The 22,996-nt window shown below is 41.3% G+C and overlaps 1 protein-coding gene across 3 annotated transcripts; it reads right to left on the bottom strand.

Moving 5' to 3' along the window:
* Positions 1 to 439: 439 nt before the first annotated feature.
* On the bottom strand, positions 440 to 22,800 carry TNFSF10 (TNF superfamily member 10). 3 transcript variants are annotated; one of them, XM_070791881.1, is made up of 5 exons: positions 22,604 to 22,792; positions 15,624 to 15,761; positions 13,660 to 13,702; positions 9,232 to 9,315; positions 440 to 7,313 (listed from the first exon to the last, which is right to left on the bottom strand). In XM_070791881.1, exons 1-5 carry the CDS (start codon positions 22,730 to 22,732, stop codon positions 6,862 to 6,864), a joined length of 846 nt encoding a protein of 281 aa, XP_070647982.1. In that variant the 5' UTR covers positions 22,733 to 22,792; the 3' UTR covers positions 440 to 6,861. The 3 variants fall into 3 exon arrangements, with proteins under 3 accessions (XP_070647982.1, XP_019815068.1, XP_070647989.1); XM_019959509.2 differs by having other exon boundaries at positions 9,214 to 9,315; positions 22,604 to 22,790; XM_070791888.1 differs by lacking the exons at positions 440 to 7,313; positions 9,232 to 9,315; positions 13,660 to 13,702; positions 15,624 to 15,761 and adding an exon at positions 15,928 to 20,227 and having other exon boundaries at positions 22,605 to 22,800.
* Positions 22,801 to 22,996: the final 196 nt, after the last annotated feature.

Raw genomic sequence — 22,996 nt, 5'->3', positions numbered from 1 at the left:
ATTGCTCTATCTTTCTGTTGAATTGAATTTTATCAGTATATAATGACTTGTCTCTAGAGACAACTTTTGACTTAAAGTCTATTTTGCCTGATACGCGCATAGCCCCATGCTGTTTTTGGTCATCTTTGCACGGGATATCTTTTTCCATTTCTTCATTTTCAATCTACGTGTATCTTTAAATCTGAAGTGAGTCCCTTGGGCTTCCTTGGTAGTCCAGAGGTTGAGAATTCACCTTGCAATGCAAGGGACACTGGTTCAATCCCTCGGTCAGGAAGAACCCACGTGCCTTGGAGCAGCTACGCCCAAGTGCCACAACTATTCTATTGTGCTCTAGAGCCTGTTCTGTACAACAAGAGAAGCCACACAATGAGAAGCCTGAGCACCACAACTACAGAAAGCCCTGTGCACATCAACAAAGACCCAGCACAGCCAAAAAAAGTAAAATAAATAAAAATTTTTTGAAAAGAAATGGCCATAAAAAATAAAATGAATCCCTTGTAGACAGCATATTGCTAGATTTTATTTTTCAATTCATTCAACCACTTTTTGTCTTTGATTAGAGAATGTCACAAATTGGTGGTTTATAAATAAATTAATTTTTCACAGTTCTGGAGGCTAGAAGTTAAGATCAGGGTGCCAGCCCAGTCGTATAGAGATCCTCTTCTGGGTCACAAACTTCTCATTGTATCCCCACATAACTGAACAGGTAAGAGACCTATCTTGAACCTTTTGATAAGGACCTTAATCTCATTCATGAGTGGACCCATCATGACCTAGTCAATTCCAAAAGACCCTGGCTCTAATACCATCACATAAGGTATTAGTATTTCAATGAATTTTGAAAATTACATATGAACTTTTAGAGGGAAATAAATATTCAAATCATAGCATTGTATCTCTGGCCCCCCAAAATTCATGTCCATTTTGCATGCAAAACATGATCATTCCGTCTCAACAGCTTCCAAAGTCTTAATTTCATCTAGCATCAACCAAAAAAAATCTAAGTTTAAAGTCTCATATAAATATCACCTGAATCAGATGTGCATGAGACTCAAGGTATAATTGATTCTGAGATAAATTGCTCTCCAGATGTGAATCTGTGAAACAAAAAAAAAATTATGTGCTTCCAAAATGCAATGTGGGACAGGCAGTAAGGCAAACTCTCCCACCCTAAAGGGAGAAATAGGAAAGAAGAGGGTGGCAGGTCCCAAGCAAGTCCAAACCCAACAAGGCAAACATCAAATCTCAAGGCCTGAGACTACTCTTTCATCAGATACTCTCCCTGCTAGGTCCACTGGGATATGGAAATGACCTTCTGTGCACACTGGGGTATACCTGCCCCCATGGCTTTGCTGCAGGCAACCCACATGGCAATCCTCACTGGCTTAACTTGTATGCTTGTAGCTGTCTCTGTCTGGAACTGCACACCAGGGGCTCTGCTGACTTGGGATCATGGGAGAAGCCATATCCACATGGCTCCACTGTGCATTTTCCTGGCAGGGATTCCCTGCAGTAACCTCATCCTCTCTGTGGTCTTCTGCCTGGGTTGAGTGCCCACATCTCTAGATGGCTTCATTCCTTGATATCTAGGCAGAGGCAGACATCTCTGAGGGTTCTGCTGGGCAGGGGCCTGGCCTTCACAGCTTTGGTAGCATTGCTCCCATGGCTTTGAGTGGCACCACCCCCACATTCATGGGCAAGGGTTGTCTGGTCTGTCAAAATCCAAGTGATATATTCCCAACTTTTGGTACCAAAGAGGAAGCCTTAATGATCTCTAAATTGTCTTTGGGGTCCTTCTTCCCTTGTTTTGAGGAATACCACATATCCATAGCTCAATAGCTCTGTGGGCCTCTCCTATAAAGTTTAAGAAGTCTGACTACTTTCTTTCATTCCTTCCTATCTCCTTCTGCTTCAGGTCAAATGGGCTGTTTTCCTTTTGGGTGGCTATAGTCATTATTCACACTGTTGAAAATTTTACATATAGTTCTGATACTGTATCAGTTGTACTTGGAATGAAATTTGAGACTTCCCAGGATGTTTATTTAAACTGCCAACTGAATTCTGCACATGCAAATGTAACTTTTTCCCTTCTAAATTTTGCCTTAAAATGTCACAATGAAAGGTACTTATGTTGCAGAAAGTTTGTGAATTAAACACCCAAATGCCTGGGTTGTTTGGGAACAAAGGACTAAAGAAGGAGAACATTAAGCTTTATAGAAAAGCAAATAGTAACCATTAAAGCCAGAGAGTATGATCAACAGATACACGAATAAACAAAATGTAGTACCTATTTTCCAATGCTGCAATATAGTTCAGTCTTAAAAAGTAATGAACAGCAAAAATTAATACAACATTGTAAATCAACTATACTTATATTTTTTAAAGAAATTCTGACATATACGTCAACATGGATTAAACCTTGAAGATATTATGCTACATCAAATAAGTCAAACATAAAAGAACAAATACTGCATAATTCTACTTACATGAGCTACCTAAGACAGTCAAATTCATAAAGAGAGTAGTATGGTGATTACCAGGGCCTGGAGGAAGGGAAATGAAGAGTTATTGCTTAATGGTTACAAAGTTTTAGCTTGGGATAATGAAATGTTCTGGACATGAATAGTGCCGAAGGTCGTGCAACAATGTGAATGTATTTAATGCTACTGAACTCTATGTTCAAAAATGGTTAAATGGTAAATTTTAAGTTACCTATATTTTACCACAATTTTTAGAAAATGGATGGAATGGGTGCAAGAACCGACAACCAATCCAATGCAGGGTAGGGGGGAGGGTGGGAAGTGAACACAGAAACAGACCCCCTGGGAGCTTGGTGTATGATGTTAGACATTAAAATCAATGGGGAAAGAGTGGGCTAGCCACTGAACAGTGTTAGACAACTGGTCACTGAAATGGTAAAAGATAAAATTATATCCCTTTATCATTCATGAATTAAATTATTGTTGAATCCTACTATCAAACTATGAAAGACTAAACTTCAAGATTTCAGAAAAAAAATATTAATGGTAACATCTGTGTGACATCAGTAAAAAAAAGATTTCCTCAACATGGTATGGAAAGCTGTATAAAGCTTCCTAGGGCTGCTGAACCAAAGTGTTGCAGACCAGATGGTTTTCAACATCAGAAAATTGTTCTCCTCCAATTCTGGAGGCCAGGAGTCTAAAATCAAGGTGTCAGCAGATTTCTGAGGCTCTGAGTGGAATCTTCTCTTGTTTCTTGAGCTTTTGATGAGGACTGTCAATCCTTGGGCTTCCTTGCTTGCAGCTTCATCACTGCAATCTCTGCCTCTTTTGCCACGAGGACTTCTTCCTGTGGGTCTTTCTTTGACTAAATCTCCTTCTTTAAATAATGAGTCACATTCTGTGAAGGACCCAACCTATTCCACTATGACCTCATCTTTACTAATTATATCTGCAACAAACTTATTTCCAAATAAGATCACATTTCTGAAGTACTGGGGAGTAGGACATTGACATTATCATTTGTTGGGACACAATTCAATCTGTAACAAAAACATTAACCATAAAGGAAAGGACTGATGATATTTTAATCACATTGTACAAAAATGAGCATTTTCTTTCTTTCTTCTGTAAGACGTGTTAAATAAAAGATAACCATGAAAAAGACATTAGAAGTTCTTTTCCCCATTGTTACTTATCTTTTATTTTATTTTTAAACTTTACGATATTGTATTAGTTTTGCCAAACATCAAAATGAATCCACCACAGGTATACCCATGCTCCCCATCCTGAACATTATCTTGTTACTATAAAATGTTAAGTACAAAATACACAAAAACTTCATATTTCACTCATTTATATTGAAAAAGAAACACACTTTATTTTTATTACCTTTTTATTGGAAGATAGTTGCTTCCAGTACTCTTGCCTGGAAAATCCCATGGACGGAGGAGCCTGATGGGCTGTAGTCCATGGGGTCGCTAAGAGTCAGAGATGACTGAGCAACTTCCCTTTCACTTTTCACGTTCATGCACTGGAGAAGGAAATGGCAACCCACTCCAGTGTTCTTGCCTGGAGAATCCCAGGGACGGAGGAGCCTGGTGGGCTTCCATCTATGGGATCGCACAGAGTTGGACACGACTGAAGCGACTTAGCAGCAGCAGCAGCAGCAGTTGCTTCACAATGTTGTGTTGGTCTCTGCTGTACAACAGTGTCAATCAGTCATAATTATATATGTATCCTCTCCCTCTTCCCCCAGTCCCACTGTTATTGGTCATCACAGAGTGCCAGGCTAGGCATAGCAGCTTCTCAATAGTTATCTATTTTATATATGATAATATATGTTAGTGCTCCTTTCTCAATTTGTCCTCCTCTCTCCTTCCCCTACTGTGTCTATAAGTCCATTCTCTACATCTACGTCTCCATTTCTTCTCTGTAAATAGGTTCATTAGCACTATTCTTCTAGATTCCATGCTGTTCAGTCACTCAGTCATATCCAGCTCTTTACAATCTCAGGGACTGTGGCCTGCCAGGCTCTTCTGTCCATAGGATTTTTCAGGCAAGAATACTGGAATGGGTTGCCATTTTTTTTCTCCAGGTTAACTTCTATATATATGCGCTAACATATAATACTTGTTTTGTCTTTCTGACTTACTTCACTCTGTATAACAGACTCCAGATTCATCCACCTCACTACCATTGACTCAGACTAGTTCCTTTTTATGGCTAAGTAATATTCCATTGTATATCATACACATCTTCTTCATCCACTCATCTGTCAAAGGACATCTAGGTTGCTTCCATGTCCTGGATATTGTAAATTAGTGCTGTAATGAACATTGGGGTAGATGTCAACCGTGGTTTTCTCTATATTCCCAGTAGTGGGATTGCTGGGTCACATGGTAGATTTATTCCTAGTTTTTAAAGGAACCTCCATAATGTTCTCCATAGTGGCTTTATCAATTTACATTCCCACCAACAGTGTAGGAGGGTTCCCTTTTCTCCACAATAGCAAATAGATAAATGCTCCTCTGTAGCATTTACTGTTTGTAGATTTTTTAATGATGGCTATTCTGATTGGATTGAGGCGGTACCCCATGGTAGTTTTGATTTGCATTTCTCTAATAATGAACTCTGCACATAAGTTAAATAAACAGGGTGACAATATACAGCCTTGATGTACTCCGTTTCCTATTTGGAAACAGTCTGTTGTTCCATGTCCAGCTCTAACTGTTGCTTCCTGACCTGCATACAAATTTCTCAAGAGGCAGATCAGGTGGTCTGGTATTCCCATCTCTTTCAGAATTTTCCACAGTTTCTTGTGATCCACACAGTCAAAGGCTTTGGCATAGTCAATAAAGCAGAAATAGATGCTTTTCTGGAACTCTCTTGCTTTTTCCATGATCCAGTGGATGTTGGCAATTTGATCTCTGGTTCCTCTGCCTTTTCTAAAACCAGCTTGAACATCAGGAAGCTCACGGTTCACATATTGCTGAAGCCTGGCTTGGAGAATTTTTAGCATTACTTTACTAGCGTGTGAGATGAGTGCAATTGTGCAGTAGTTTGAGCATTCTTTGTCATTGCCTTTCTTTGGGATTGGAATGAAAACGCACCTTTTCCAGTCCTGTGGCCACTGCTGAGTTTTGCAAATTCGCTGGCATATTGAGTGCAGCACTGAAACGCTGGACTGGAAGAAACACAAGCTGGAATCAAGATTGCCAGAAGACATATCAATAACCTCAGATATGCAGATGATACCACCCTTATGGCAGAAAGTGAAGAGGAACTAAAAAGCCTCTTGATGAAAGTGAAAGTGGAGAGTGAAAAAGCTGGCTTAAAGCTCAACATTCAGAAAACGAAGATCATGGCATCCGGTCCCATCACTTCATGGGAAATAGATGGAGAAACAGTGGAAACAGTGTCAGACTTTATTTTTCTGGGCTCCAAAATCACTGCAGATGGTGACTGCAGCCATGAATTAAAAGATGCTTACTCCTTGGAAGGAAAGTTATGACCAACCTAGATAACATATTCAAAAGCAGAGACATTACTTTGCCAACAAAGGTCCGTCTAGTCAAGGCTATGGTTTTTCCAGTGATCATGTATGGATGTGAGAGTTGGACTGTGAAGAAGGCTGAGTGCCGAAGAATTGATGCCTTTGAACTGTGGTGTTGGAGAAGACTCTTGTGAGTCCCTTGAACTGCAAGGAGATCCAACCAGTGCATTCTAAAGGAGATCAGCCCTGGGATTTCTTTGGAAGGAATGATGCTAAAGCTGAAACTCCAGTACTTTGGCCACCTCATGCGAAGAGTTGACTCATTGGAAAAGACTCTGATGCTGGGAGGGAGGGATTGGAGGCAAGAGGAGAAGGGGACGACAGAGGATGAGATGGCTGGATGGCATCACTGACTTGATGGACGTGAGTCTCAGTGAACTCCGGGAGTTGGTGATGGACAGGGAGGCCTGGCGTGCTGCGATTTATGGCGTCGCAAAGAGTTAGACACGACTGAGCGACTGATCTGATCTGATCTGATCTGATCTGAATAATTAACTGTGTTGAACATCTTTTCTTGTGTTTATTGGCTATATTTGTGTCTTCTTTGGAGAAATGTCTGTTTAGGTCCTTGGCGTAATTTTTTATTGGGTTGTTTGTTTTTCTGATATTGAGCTAGATTTCTGGCGGTAAGGTGGAAAGCTCCAGTGAGGGCTTCCCAGGTAGCTAAGTGGTAAAGGATCCAGGATACCAAAAAAGCTTGTGTTGTAGATCTCTTGGTTGAAGTTGCTCTGCTCAGGCTGCCTTACTTTCACCTTGTTTTTGAAGCACGCTACTCTGAAAAGTGAAGGGTCAAACTGGGGGTACTGTTTTTTCTTTATAGATTATTTAGCCAATTAAAAAGGCTCCGAAAAAACTGGCTTCTTGGTCCAGGTCAACCAATCGTTCATTAGTTACAGAGACAAAAATTCGATCATTTTCCTTAAGCTCAAATATTCCTCCTTGATAGATGGAATAGAGTCCATATTCTGAATCTTTAGACCAACAACTATTTCTAGCACTTTTCATCAGCAGTATAGGGTCAGGATAGTTTGTGTATTTGTAAATATATTGTACCATTTGTTTGATTTTTTTTCTGTTCTCTTCTGTTGAAACAGTTCCCAAAACTTCCTCAGGTTCCTGAAATCGAAAGTATGTTTGGGAATAGATGTAATAAAATCCTGTTTGAAGGATAACCAGCTCTCCATTCCTTAAGTACAAATTATTCAAGAACGAATGTCCTTTTCTTGATGACTCCCAGGAATTTATTTTATGGCCCACAGCTTTTTCATTCTTGGAGCCTGGGATGAAGTTTGGAGAAAAATAAAATTAACTTGTAGTAAAGCAAGGAGTTTCCCGATAACTGTGGCTAGACAATGCTTTGGTTGGAACTGTCCCGCATTGTAGGAAGACGCTTTACCATCTGAGCCACCAGGGAAGTCAATTTAAAACTTCACGCTCCCTCAATCTTCCAAGGAGTCTAAATTTTAATCATATAGAAATCTGAAGGCGCCCATGCCACTGTGACCTGTTTGAAGTCCCCTATTTTGCTGTGCCTCGACCGTCACAGTCAGCTCTGAATGGTACCATGGGAATGGTTCATTAGGGTAGCCGTCTACTCCTGGGAAGAATTTCTGTCCAGAACCCCTACCTCCTTTCCTGTGCTGGTGAGCTCAGATTGACAATGTAGAAGGAAACCAAAAGAAACATATCTGTTCCTCAAGCCTAGAGCTCATAAATTCCTGCTACTCTTTTAGGTCTTTTTGGATTCTTCCTTGGTCTTTCTCAGTAACCCAGTGTCAAAATCACCTTCCAAGCAGGAGGCATCTCAAGTCCAATAAGGCAAGGTATAGGGTTTGGCAAAAACGCCCAGATTTAAAGATCTTCAGATCTTCGGATCTTTAAATCCTGAAGATTTTTGAATGAAGATGGGCCTTACTGAGATAGGATATTCCTTTAAACTTTGGGCTCATCTCTATGATTGGTGCAAATTTTACTTTTTCAAGAGTTTAAAACTACCACCATATTATCTGATGAACTGTAAATAGGAATAGTGAAATAACAATCTCACAAATAGGCAGAACACATAAATTACCTCCAAAAATACCAGTTCAGGAATACCATGAAGGCAACCGCTCAGAGTAAAACCAGACAAAAGCCAACCAGCCAACAAAAAAACCCAACAAACTTTTCATTCATTAACTGATGCCTGAAATACCTTTAACCTAGGGCAAAATCTCTCACAATAATAAAAGCACTACTTACTGAGTGCTTACAATGCACTAGCATTTTGCATTCATCTTCATTATTTTGTGAGTTAAACGTTATCTTTTATGTGAAGAAAATGAAGCTTGGGACTTCCCTGGTGGTCCAGTGGTTAAGACTTTGCCTTCCAAGTCAGGGCGTTTGGATTCCATCCCTGGTTGGAGAGCTAAGATCCCACATGTCTCTTGGCCAAAAAACCACAACATTAAACAGAAGTGATATTGTAACAAATTCATTAAAGACATTAAGAATGGTCCACATCAAAAAAATCTTTTTAAAAAAAAAAGAGAGAGAAAAAAAATGAAACTTGATTGAGTTAAGTAATTTCCTCAAAATGAAAAACTTGGTAAGGAGGAGCTGGGATTCCCATGGGGTGTTTAGATTACAAGACTCACACACTAACTTCAGCAATACATGAACACCTGTTCTCCAGTTAAAATTAGGCTTAACATAATTGGTTAACTATTTGAAAATAAATTAACCTATTTGGTTAAATTATATGAAACTGACATTTCCATAAGTGCAAAGTGGTCAAATATTGGCCATTTTTTCTTTTTGTGGTTCAACCTAATGCAAATGTCACTGGGAGGGTTTGGTAACTCACTGGAAAAGTAGATCACTGATTTAGAACCTTTGCAGAGGAGAAAGATTTGATGAAAGAGTGAGAAATTACTTTTAAAAATAAGAAAAGCAAAAATGAGGGCATGGGAAACCCTAAGTTCTCTCATTTCAGAATTTTCCTGAGGCCAGTTGTGCCGGGCAGTAACTAAGCTACTCATCTTATAATCTTGCTTCTGAAAAGAGTCAATCTGAGACTTGATTACTACTGGCCATTTTGTAGATAGCCATATAAACATTTCAGATACAAAAATAAATTATTTAGAACAAATTCTTCCCTTCCTTTCCTTTAAACCATATATTAATAATTTCTCTTACCTGGAACTGGCAACGTACTTTTTTTCCGATTGCTTCCAGTTATATGAGCAGCTACCCTCTTAGGACCCTTTTCTCTCTCTAGGTAAGGATTATATTGCTTTTCTAAAAGAGAAGTAACAAAGAATCATCAGCACTTGTCAAGCTACTTCACAAATACATTGCTGTGCACAGCACTTGTCAATCAAGCATAGCAAACACACTGGGCTCCCAAAGTTGATTATATGGGTTTCCATAAAACCAACCTACATTTTAGTATTATGAGTAGTCTACTTCAGCCTATGTTTAATTCACAAAGTACTTTAGATAGGAGGAATAGGGAGTATCGTTAGCCATAATTTATTGGCATCTCAGGGGTAAGGTTCTACCAGAATATAACAAAGTGAAGATCCTGACACTTTTACTAAACAACAATAGTAACCAAACCGTGGACATATAATACTCCTGTTGAGGCATTAAAAGTGCACAAATAACCAGGTACTGGCAACTGTCCACTTTGAGCTGTTTGTAGAAAAAGACTGATACCAATTCTCATCATTTCAATAATTTTTTCCTCTTTGCTAGCTACTATCTACTCTAAAGGAAGAGCAATTACAAAACATCATTCACTATCTCAGATGGGGTTTATGGCTCAACTTTCTTTGTGGCCACAGGATTCCACGGTTTACATGTCCATAGATGCCACAAATTGATATCCAGCAGTCACTTCTCTTGGAGAAGGCAATGGCACCCCACTCCAGTACTCTTGCCTGGAAAATCCCATGGATGGAGGAGCCTGGTGGGCTACAGTCCATGGGGTCGCTAAGAGTTGGACATGACTGAGCGACTTCACTTTCACTTTTTCACTTTCATGCATTGGAGAAGGAAATGGCAACCCACTCCAGTGTTCTTGCCTGGAGAATCCCAGGGGCAGGAGAGCCTGGTGGGCTGATGTCTATGGGGTCACATAGAGTCGGACATGACTGAAGTGACTTAGCAGCAGCAGCAGTAGCAGTCACTTCTCTCACATCCCAAAAGGTATATGGAATGACATAATGGTCATGATAATCAGTATATGAACATATAAATCATTGATTCACTAGATCACAATAAACAAATCACATTTACTGACCACCATCTGAAGTACTCTAGAGCAGACTAAATGACCACAAATTCAACAAATTACTCTTTTAAAAATCAGCTAAAACTTCTCAGGAGGCTTACATTGGTTGTTAAGATCAATTGTATGGTTTCACCAAATAAATATGTCCATGGACAAGGCAGTGCTTCCATGGGGGATTCAAAGATTAATCACTGATAGTATAATCTGAGCCTTCAAGGGACTTACAGTGTTTAGGGAAGATACAAATTAGAAAGTGAAAATTGACCCATGTGAAATAGAAAGGAAGGATGATGAAAGATTCCTATTTGTTGGAAAGCTGAGTCAGGGGAAGTTTTGGACTAAGGTCCCTTCATTCACTTACTCTAGCAAACCAAAGTGCCCATTATGTCTATGCCAGGCACTCTTCTAGAAACAAAGAGAAATAGCTATAAACAAATGAAAGCAAGAAAGTATTTGAGGTGCTGGACAATTATCTGAAATGAGAAGGGTGGAGAGGCTTAAAGTCCACAACAATGGGAGAAGGGCGTTCACAGTGATCTAGAACAGTGTCCCCAAGACAAGATGCACACAGCATTCCTGGGACACAGGCATGGGAGGAGTTCAGTTTCAGGCTTGAATGAGGAGTTAAACTATAGAGGATTTGAATGTTAAGCTAAGAGATTTGGATTTTACAGACATGAGAAGACTTTAAACAGTTTTAATCAGGGAAGCAAAAAGATATGTGTTGTGCTTTAGGCTAAACTAACTCATAGTAAGGTCTGATGCTAGAAATCGAGAGGGCTAGAGATTGGTGAGTTAGCAGAAAATTGTAATTGACCAAGGTCTGAGAATAGGAAGCCTCCGTCTAGACTAGTAGTAGAGGAAACTGAAATGAAGTGACGAAATTCCATAGGGGAGAAAGAAATAGGATGAAGACTTTATCTATCTGGTATTGTTACTTATTCAGGATAGTGGGTATTTGTACTATATTGAAGACTCAACACAGCTTGGGGATGTAGGGTCAATTACGTTACTCTCAGAATGCTCAGCTTTCAAAGTTGGTGTGTTCATTTACTTTGAATCTCCAGTGATAAATAATTCATAATGTCTTGACTGCTCTGAGACTTTATTTTTTTTTTTAATTTTATTTTATTTTTAAACTTTACATAATTGTATTAGTTTTGCCAAATATCAAAATGAATCCGCCACAGGTATACATGTGTTCCCCCTCCTGAACCCTCCTCCCTCCTCCCTCCCCATACCATCCCTCTAGGTCGTCCCAGTGCACTAGCCCCAAGCATCCAGTATCGTGCATCGAAACTGGACTGGCATCTGCTCTGAGACTTTAACACTTTGCTTTAAAACATTCCGTAATGGAATCCAGTTACGAATATCTTGCATCTGAGGTCAATGCAAGGATATAGGAAAGCCTAGATATAAGAGCAAAATTTGAAGAGAGGAAATTTCCTACAGACTATAGCAAACAACTCCCAGACAAGAAGCCTATGAATATGTATATTTGGGTGTCATGGATACATTTAGGTATACTGAGAAGTATGTGATTTCTGCACCCCACTGGGATGAGTATAAAAAAGAATATTTTTCTCCCAGAACTGAAAGTAGTACATGCATCTTCTATAAACCATGGATCTGGTGTTCCTCATTAGAAGAGTTGGAGGGACTTCCCTGGAGGTCCAGTGGTTGAGAATCTGCTTTGCAATGCAGGGGATGCAGTTCGATCCCTGATTGGGGAACTAGGATTTATATACCATAAAGCAACTAAGCCCATGTGTCACAACTGCTGAGTCTGAGTACCACAACTAGAGAGTCCATGTGCTGCAAGGAAAGATTCCACATGATGCAATGAAGATTCCGTGTGCCATGACTAAGATACGAGGAAGCCAAAGAAATATTTTAAAGAAAGAAGAGATGGCATGTTCATCATTCCTGCTACTGCCTTTGGCTTTGGGGAAATGACCAGAAAGAATGCTTAGATCCTGGGACCAGGTCTTGCCTTCATATTTAATAAAGGATGGTGGGGGTTATCAAGGGATGAGGATGCTGATTGTAATGGGAAAGGATAGCTGAAAAGTAGGAATACATCATTAACCAAATATCTATTTTAAAAACACTGTTTCTTCTCTGCCAGGATGGGGTACTCCAGGACTTTAAGTCTGTGGTACGTTTATGGAGGCCTGTATGACTGTTCGTAGGGGAAAATGTGGTTATGGTGAGCTAAATGTGAAGAAGCAGCAAATTTAATTCATCAGTTACATTAACTTATGTCTTGATTAACAAAATGTGTATTAAGAATTTGTATGTAAACAGAGATGGTGGTGGGACAACACTGTGAATGCATTAATTGTCACCAAATCATATGCTTCAAGATGGTTAATCATATGTGAATTTCACCTCAGTCAAAACATGCAGACACACACACACACACACACACACACACACACACACATGCACGCCAAAGTTGGTGCAGGTAAGGACCGGGGGATAAAAGAGAATCTACTAGGCTTGAGATATAGAGGTAAGTCCAGATATAGCGAGGTGAGAGAAATAGGCATGTTTTCAGTCTTTGTAGATCTTTTATGTAGTCGGGAATCAGAACACAGAGAATATATATATATTTTTTCTTTGATTTATACACATGTACTTATCAAAGGAAACTAACAAAATAAGTATGACAGAAAAACAGGATGTGGGGAAACTTTCTTAGAAAGCTGATCAGAGAAGTTCTCTCTGAAGAGGTGATGAGGATGGAGGATGAGGAGATGTGAAAATCCAAGAATGGGAGAAGCCAGACAGAGGACCAGAGAAGCCAGTTTGGTCTTCTCTGAAAGACCCACTGAAAGGGGATGTGGGTTAAGAGCAGTTGGCTGACCGTCAGTGGAGATGGCAAAGGTGTGGGGACTACAGAATGAGGATTTTGGGTGGGGAGAAGGATTGTTGGGAGAGAGATGATGGAGCAAAATTTTTGCATAAAGAAAGGCTTAGAGCCTAGGCATGGTCAGAAGCAGAGAAGATGGGTAACTTTGGACCCCTTATTTTTTTTTCCAGCTATGCTCCAGAAAGCTACCCACATTAGAAGATAAAAGCAAAGAATGGAAGAAGTTGAGATGAAAGGTAAATCCACATTGGAAGAATAAAATTTCCAGGAAATAAAGTTCATACCTGAGGTGGGCCTCAGATTTGGTTCAAATGCCAATGCCAAAAGGGAAACAGAATCAAGCATCTTGAGTTACTGAGCATCAGTCAGAGGTGGGATGTTTGGGTGGGAGTAGAGAGCAAGAGGATGGAGAAGTACTCAGCTTATCAGGAGGTTGACACTAGAAAATTAAAACAACAACAAAAAATAATACCTGGATTTGTAGGAATCATTTCCTCAAAGGTTCTCAAAGTCATCTGCAAATAGTATTGAATAAAGCTTGTTAATTTCCCTAAGCATTTAAATTGATTATTGAATGCCTATGGCTCTTCTTGCTGATGTCTAACAGGAAATTTCTGCATTTAAGATATCAACTTAGGCAGCTTTAAGTTGTTCAAGCAAAGAGCATGTGGGGTAGGATGGGATCTGGGGTAAATACAGAGTCAGCTGTCCCTACTATTGATGAAAGGATGGCCCTCTGTCTGAGAGACCTCTGTTTCTGGATGAAGTCTTTGAAATGCCATACCTGGAACACCACAGAAAGGAAGAGTCATTTTTCTCCAAGTTAGGTCAGCCTAACGTGCCCAGACTTCCTTGTGGCTAACAGACGTGATGGCCATGTCACCTCACTTTCTGGGAGGTGTGTCTGCATGCAAGCATGTGTGCAAGTGCATTGTGTGTCTCTGAATGTATGCGTGTGTTAGATTCCAGGGGCTTTAAATTATTGGACAGACCCAAGACTGAAGGTGTAAGGCACACTCCCTTTCTCTCATGACACCCACAGACATGCACAGCCCATCCAGTGGTGACCTGCTAGCACCGTGTCATTCTCTCATTTCTGAGAATGTGGCTGAGACATTCTCACCATAAAGAGATCTTACCAAATTTTCATCTCTTACTAAATACCTCATATCATTTTCTTTCCCTACTTGCTAACCAGTGGGGAAAACCAGGAACAAAGAATGAATTTGAGCCCTTCTGTTCAATGAGCCCACTCTGACATGACTCACCCACGGCTTTAAACTCCTCTCTATTCAGTCCTTCTGCCCGTCCCTGCCCACCTTTCCCTTCACTCTTGTTAATCACATAACTGTCAGAAACTTCCTCTGTACTCCAGCCCCATATCTGCATTTTCCTTTGTCAAAAGCCCTGACATGTTGATGTATGGCAAAACCAATACAATATTGTAAAGTAATTAACCTCCAATTAAAATAAATAAATTTATATAAAAAAAAAAAAAAAGCCCTGACCACAGATAACAGGTTGGGGCTCCTCTGGGGCAAAGGAAACTGATGTGTGGGAAGGGAAGCAAGGGTCTCAGCACATTAGCTCTGCCACTGGCCTTCTGAGCCAGAAAGGAAAAAGGAGGAGCAGGAAAAGGAAAAGGCTAATTCTTACAGTGTGGTAGGCAGAAAAAAAGAACAATTATAATGAGACTTCCCTGGTTGTCCAGTGGTTAAGACTCTGCCCTCTGACAGCATGGGGCACTGGTTCAATCCCTGGACAGGGAAAAAAAGATGCCCAAGCAATAAGATGCCATGTGGCACAGCCAAAATCAAAAGCACACAACAAAAAAACAGAATGGTTAGAATATAAGCAGATGGACTGGATTAAAATTTGTTCATTATCAGCCCTGGGAAACTTTTCTCAAGTTACTTAACTGATATGGACTATTTTAATTTCTATATCTTTTTTTTTTTTTAAAGAAAAAAGAAGATAATAATGATTCCTTCCTCACAGCTGTTTGAGGATTAGGGGAGATGTTAATAACATGTGGAATGTCCATAAAGGACATTTATGGAAAATGATCTGTTTGTATATATGGTACCTGGAAATATGGGGAAGTCTTTTCCCCTCCTATGCTACGCTTTCACCTGCCCTGGGTGCCCTCTGTTGTTCTGTCCGTTCCTCATTTCCACAAAAGATAAAATATTTAGACTAGATGAGGAAGCTCTCTGGAAGAGAGGAATAAACTCTAGAGAAGGCTTCAATCAGGACCCACTGTGGGGTGGATCCCACCTTTTCCTAGTTCTGTGAATTTGAGGACAATCACTTAAACACTCTGGGTTTCAACTTTCTCCTTTACAAAATGAGGACTCTAGACTTCATGATGTAAAATGTTCTTTCTCCTCTGAATCTCCTATGCCCACTGGTAAAGTGACACCGTGGTTCACCTACCTTTTTAACAAACAGATAGAGTTGGGACTTTAGTTCCCAGCAGGGATTGATTATACTCTCATCATCTCTGGAGTCCCAGGAACGGTCATCTTCCTCCAAGAAGCAAGCCAAGCCACTTTTGAAGTATTTGTTCTGCATCTGGGTTTAGATGGATATAACACAGTATTACACACAAGTGCTTTTTCTTTTTGCTCATTTACAAGTTAAAATAACAGAAACCGATGACATGTTCAGAGGAGTCTTAGTACCTTGCATAAGCTCGTTGTCTGAAGTAAAAGTAAGCACGCAGTCTTCCATCCTTTGAATAAAGGTAAGCAGTTGAATGTGGGAGAGAGGAAACAGGTGTGAGCCAGACATCTGGGGTCACAATGCCTTTGCGGCCCCTGCCTTTGGATAGCTGTGTGTTGCTCAACAAATTGCCTCTTCACTTCAAAATCTCTTCTTCATTTGCATTTCAAGCTGGTTCCCTGTGGTGAGCTCTGAGGTCCCTTCCAGCTCTGACATGGTATGACTCCCACTCAACAGTTGGAAACCCATGCAGGTACAAAGTAGGAGTGGAATCTGTTTACGTTCCAGGATCCTCCCCCAAATTAATCAAACACTTTAGGGCAAAGGTAATGCAGATGACACCACCCTTATGGCAGAAAGTGAAGAGGAACTAAAAAGCCTCTTGATGAAAGTGAAAGTGGAGAGTGGAAAAGTTGGCTTAAAGCTCAACATTCAGAAAACGAAGATCATGGCAACCAGTCCCATCACTTCATGGGAAATAGATGGGGAAACAGTGTCAGACTTTATTTTTCTGGGCTCCAAAATCACTGCAGATGGTGACTGCAGCCAGGAAATTAAAAGACGCTTGCTCCTTGGAAGGAAAGTTATGACCAACCTAGATAGCATATTCAAAAGCAGAGACATTACTTTGTCAACAAAGGTCCGTTTAGTCAAGGCTATGGTTTTTCCAGTGGTCATATATGGATGTGAAAGTTGGACTGTGAAGAAAGCTGAGTTCCGAAGAATTGATGCTTTTGAAATGTGGTGTTGGAGAAGACTCTTGAGAGTCCCTTGGACTGCAAGGAGATCCAACCAGTCCATTCTGAAGGAGATCAGCCCCGGGATTTCTTTGGAAGGAATGATGCTAAAGCTGAAACTCCAATGCTTTGGCCACCTCATGCGAAGAGTTGACTCATTGGAAAAGACTCTGATGCTGGGAGGGATTGGGTACAGGAGGAGAAGGGGACGACAGAGGATGAGATGGCTGGATGGCATCACTGATTCGATGGACGTGAGTCTGAGTGAACTCGGGGAGTTGGTGATGGACAGGGAGGCCTGGCGTGCTGCGATTCATGGGGTCACAAAGAGTCGGACACAACTGAGCTGAATGTTCTATTTCTTGATCTTAGCTCTGACTGTCTCGGTGGTTTTTGTTGTTGTTCAGTCACCAAGTTGTGTCACCCTCCTGCAACCCCATCAACTGCAGCACGCCAGACTTCCTTGTCTTTTACTCTCTCCCTGAGTTTGGTCAAACTCACGTCCATTGAGTCCGTGATGCCATCCAAACATCTTATGCTCTGTCGCCCCCTTCTCTTTGCCCTCAATCCTTCCCAGCATCAGGATCTTTTCCAGTGAATCAGCTTTTCACATCAGGTGGTCAAAGTATTGGAGCTTCAGCATCAGCCCTTCCAATGAATATTCAGGGTTGATATCCTTTAGGATTGACTGGTTGGATCTCTTTGCTGCCCAGGGGACTCTCAACAGTCTTCCCCAGCACCACAGTTCGAAAGCATCAGTTCGTTGGTACTCGGCCTTCTTTATAGTCCAACTGTCTTAGCAGATTCTAGCTATTGTTGTGATGTCTGCTCCTCTGGATAGCAGAATCAGGACTACATTGCCATTAGATATTTGAATCTTGCCTCATTAAAAGTTTACACCAGTTAGGGATTTACCCGCAGAGACTTGAAATACCATTTGAAGGCTCCCTCATTCTGATTGAGGGTAAACATTTACAATGACTAGATCATTTTCTGCTAAGTTTGCACTTGATGTTACACACACACATACACATGTGCGCACACAGCTTATACACTCCAATCCATCTGGGACACTCCAGGATGACAACTGATTAACCTCATGAAGAAAAACAGGATGTTCATGCAAGTTCAGATGGGTCTGTTTTCCTGTTTTCATTTTTAACAACTGGGATTCAGATATTATTTCCATATACAAATCCACTGAAATGCCTTTCTCTGGAGAAATAAGTGGGAAAATAGTCATTTTATCTGTTCTCTGAATGAAGGGGACTTCAAAGCTTGAAGGAAAGATCAAACGTAAGAATGATCTGCTTCCTTCTATAGAAAGACAACCTCATTCCAAATCAAAATGACTTAAATACTGATGAGAACTTTTGGCGAGAGTCATGTGGGCCTGTACCATCAGCCACATGCTCCTTGCACATTTGATCAGGTCTCTCAAGCATAGAAGTGACAAACCTGACTTAATTCCTTCCCCACTGGCATAGAACATTCATTTGCTTTTAAGTAAATGCTTATTTTCTTTCTTCCTTTTTAAGATTACAGGAGTAAAACATTTGCCTAGGAGATGTAGCGGGGGTGACAGGTGGGGGCCACCTAAATTATGACTGGAGATGAAATTAGGCACCATTCCTTTGTCCCTACCCACCTCCATGTTCTTCAACTGTAATCTGCAATTTATGTGGGGGCTTAAAAGCCTTTCCAAGGAAAGAACTCAATTTAGAAATATAAGAGCATGTTTAGCAAACTGCAGGGAAGATCAGAGAAAAGAGCTGCATTTAGTAGCAAGGCTTTAGGAAAGTTCCAGAAGAATAGTTTTATTAGACATTGTCCAGTCCAACAAGACTAGGTATTCCTTGGTCAGGTACTGATTTGATGAAACTGAATAAATAAGCTTAACTGGATTTCCCTGGTGGTCCAGTGGTTGAGGCTCTCAGCTGCCAATGCAGAGGTACAGCTTTGATCCCTGGTTGGGGAACTGAGATCCCACATGCTGTGGAGTGCAGCCAAAAGATTAAAAAAAAACAAAAAGGCTTAACTAACTTTCATAACCTGTTGGGACAAAACAATGTGCCTGACACAGAAAGGAAAAAGCAACTCGCCTTCTTACATCATAGAAGTTGGAAAGTGCCAGGAGGCAGGGTCAGGGCTGGGACAGGGCAGAGTTGAGAGGTGCTGAGATCAGGCAGTCAGGGTAGCTGACAGCCCCTGTGAAGTCAATTGGAATTTGAGAGGGTGGAAGAGACCAGAGGCCAGCCCAGATCAGGACCAACTGCTGGCCTCTGGAGATCCTCTGGAAATTTTCCAGAAACATTTTCAGGAGGTGGGGAAGGATTGCCTCGAAAACTAAGGTCCTAAGGAGACATGGGAGGAAGTCTGACAAGCTAATATGACTCCACTGTTAACCCAGATTTAATGAAGCCTGAAGATGTTGAGGATACATAGACACCCTGAAAAACAGAAAATTATAGAATACTTTCCTAAAAGTAAAACAAGTAATATCCTCCTTCATCCACCCTCATTCTACTTCCTAGGTTACCTTTGGAGGATCTCTTTTTTATAGGGTTAAGATCAGCCTGGGTGTGGGCAATTTTGCATATGGTTTGGGCTCACTTGTGCCTCAGATGGTAGAGAATTCGCCTGCAACTCGGGAGACCTGAGTTTGATCCCTGGGTTGGGAAGATCCCTTGCAGAAGGGAAAGGCTACCCACTCCAGTATTCTTGCCTGGAGAATTCCATGGACTATACAGTCCATGGGGTTGCAAAGAGTCGAACACGACTGAGTGATTCACTTTATTTATTTATTTTTGTACTTTACTTTTAAGACTATATAAAAATGTCATTTTCTTTAGATCTGTATGACGGTCATATGGATGGTATAGATAGTTTTACAACATTCATTGTAGAAAACTGATAAAATATAGAAAAATAAAAAGGAAAAAGGGGCACCCATAATCCTATCATCTAGAGATCACAGCTTATTTTTCCTCCTAGATATTTTTATGCTTATGTACTGGTTTCTGAACAACAGAAAGCCACAGCCAGCCTGCACGCCTTCTCCAGTTTCCTATTTGGTAGTTTCCTTCACACACCTGGGCCAATACAGGTGAATGACACACGGGCAAGCAGGTGCTGTGGCTATCCCAGGAATGATTAATGATGCTTAATCTCTCTCCCCACTTCCTTTCCACACCCATTCACACTTTGAGAAGGAATTTTCTTCAGCACTTCAGTGGCTGGGACTGTTCTCTTGCTAACCACATCTGGATATTGGGGGCAAGGGGATAAATGTGCTTTTTTTAATTCAGACACTTCTAGGAGGAGAGACAGCTATGGCACTGGGTGCCGGCGCTCCTGTTCCAGGAGCCCTTGGTTCTGAGAAGTGGATTCCACTCAACTGCTGGTGATGCCATCACAAACACTGTGGTTGTCCAGGCCAGGTACAACCAGTCCTTGGCAGGGCTTGAGATCAGCTGTGTGGACTCCTTTGCTGGCTGGCTGGCTCAGAGACCTCAAGATGCCAGTCCTGACCCTCTCTGCTGCCCAGCCATTAGTCTCTGACAATCAGTTTCTGCAAATCCCAAATAGCATAAAGGATCATTTATGGAGCCCAGTGGATAAGGGGCTCCTCCTCCTTTTTCTTCGCCATCTATGATGACACAGCAATAGATAATGCCCTTGTCAAACTTTCTCAGAGACATAGACTTCAGAGGTTAAGCCCATATTTATTGTTTGTGCTTACTGGTCTTGAGGCTTCATTGTGAGGGTTCAGTCCAACATCCCTTAGCCCTACTCAACCCACACTCCCTATAATCCTCACCCACTGTATCTTCTGCAAATTTTCCCTTGCCAGAGTAGAACCTGTGATCTGATTTAGGAAATTAATACTTGTGTTGAATATGCTTTTCCAAACCCTACATAGTCATTCAAAGAGATTCAAATTCATTTTCCCTTGCAAAAATTTCTGATGAAGAGGGTGACAACTTCAAGAGACTGCTCCATGCTAATTACAACTTACTGAGGAAATGGCAACCCACTCCAGTGTTCTCGCCTGGAGAATCCCAGGGATGGGGGAGCCTGGTGGCTGCCGTCTATGGGGTCACACAGAGTTGGACACGACTGAAGTGACTTAGCAGCAGCAGCAGAGTACCTATTTAATGCCTTGGTTCAAAATTGGGTTTTACCTTTTATCTAACTTCCCTGAGCCTTAGTTTGCTCATCTATAAAATGGGATGATTATATTTACTTTATAGAATTGTTATGAGGATGAAACTTTGAAAGTTTCTGAAACATAGTATTTGCTCAATATCTCAATTCTCCTGTTCTTGATATTCTTAATAAATTCTTCTGTGCATCTATACAGAAGTGTACAAACATATAAACATTTCTGTGCTAGTTGTTCAGTTGTGCCTGACTCTTTGTGATCCCATGGACCATAGCCCACCAGGCTCCTCTGTCTGTGGGGATTCTCCAGGCAAGAATACTGGAGTGGGTTGCCATGCCCTCCTCCAGGAGATCTTCCCAACCCAGGGACTGAACCCAGGTCTACCACATTGCAGGTGGATTCTTTACTGTCTGAGCCACCAGGGAAGCCCAAGAATACTGGAGTGGGTAGCCTATCCCTTTTCCAGGGGATTTTTCTGACCCAGGAGTCGACCTGGGGTCTCCTGCATTGCAGGTGGATTCTTTACCAGCTGAACTGCCATTGCAAGTATATAAACATAATCAGAAAGAATGTGTGCAGGTGGGAAGATGTTAAGCTTTGAAGCTTCTGTTTTTTAGAATTAAAAAAAAAAAAGTTGACCACATACACAGATAATTGCATGACTTACATCAGTAAAGAACAGGGAACTTTATTCAATACTCTGTAATCACTTATACGGGAAAAGAATCTGAAAAAAGAGTGGTTATGTATAACTGACTCACTTTGCTATACAGCAGAAACTGACATTGTAAATCAACTACATGCCAATAAAAAATACATTAAATATATATGTGTATGTGTGTGCTGTGTTTAGTCACTCAGTCATGTTTGACTCTCTGTGACCCCACGGACTGTAACTTGCCAGGCTTCTCTGCCCATGGAGATTCTCCAGATAAGAATACTGGAGTAGGTTGCCATGTCCTCCTCTAGGGGATCTTCCCAACCCAGGGATTGAACCCAGGTCTCCCACATTGCAGGCAGATGGTTTGCCATCTGAGCCACCAGGGAAGCCCTATGAGATGATAGCCGGTCCCTTCTCCAGGGGATCTTCCTGACCCAGGAATCGAACCAGGGTCTCCTGCATTGCAGGTGGATTCTTTACCAGCTGAGGTACCAGGGACTATATAGAAAGCCAAAAGCTGAAGTTGGCTTATTTTCAGTAATTTTGCTTTCAAAATCCACTGCAACTAGCAACATTTGGAATACACCACAGCATTATTACAGGTGACTTAGAGCCCGTCTTTGGGTTAAGCCTTGACTGTACCCTATGTCCCAGTAGAACCACATTTGTGAAGGTTGGTTACTCACTCAACAAGTGTGGGAGCTCTGTGCTAGCTTCTAGAGGTGTCACAGAAAGCAAAAGCAGACGCAGTCCTCCTCTGAGGCAGCTCCTCTCTTGCCCAAGAATTTGAGTCAAGAACTCTAAAACGTTAAGCAGAAAGCACTCAGGAATGACAGCAGTTAATATTATAACATACTGTTAACGACAAAACTACCTCAGCAGTTTCATTTCCTGCATCTGCTAGAATCTGGTGGAGCCAGTTCTGCAACTGTACTTCGTGCACATAATCCCTTCAACTCACTTTTGCAAAGTTCTCAGTAATGACAGGCATTAGCAGTTAGGGTCCCCGGGCAGGGCAGAGAAAGAGAGGCTTCTCTTCCTCTGTAAAGTCTTCACAGAGGAGCCAACAGAGGCAGTCAGCCAAACGGTGCTGAGAGCGCCTGTCAGGGAGCGTTTGCATTGTACTGACCTGCTTCAGCTCTTTGTTGAAATACATGTAAAACACGGCCATACCAAAAGCCTGCAGCAGCACTGTGAAGATGAGGATCGGCATGCAGATCTGCCCAAGTCTGGAGCCCGGAGCCTGCTTCAGGGCCATGATCACTGTAGGATGTGACTCCTGCAGAGTGAGTCAAGCAGCAGATTAGGACTGCTTTAGGGTGGAGCCAATTTATAAGTTTTACTTAGTAAAAGAAACTGAAACTGAAAGTTGTAAGAGGAGAAAAAACAGTTGCAAGCCTACTAATCCTAAACGACTAGAAGCTAGGGGGGAGCAAGGCAGGTCCCTACAGTTTTCAGGGGCACGTGGCTCTCTGTCTCTGGTTTTGGACTTCTAACCTCCAGAACTGCAAGACAACACAAT

This window comes from Bos indicus, chromosome 1 (assembly GCF_029378745.1).
Source record: "Bos indicus isolate NIAB-ARS_2022 breed Sahiwal x Tharparkar chromosome 1, NIAB-ARS_B.indTharparkar_mat_pri_1.0, whole genome shotgun sequence".
NCBI lineage: Eukaryota > Metazoa > Chordata > Mammalia > Artiodactyla > Bovidae > Bos > Bos indicus.
Note: the sequence above shows the minus strand (reverse complement) of the source record. Positions and strands in the feature narration are given on the sequence as shown.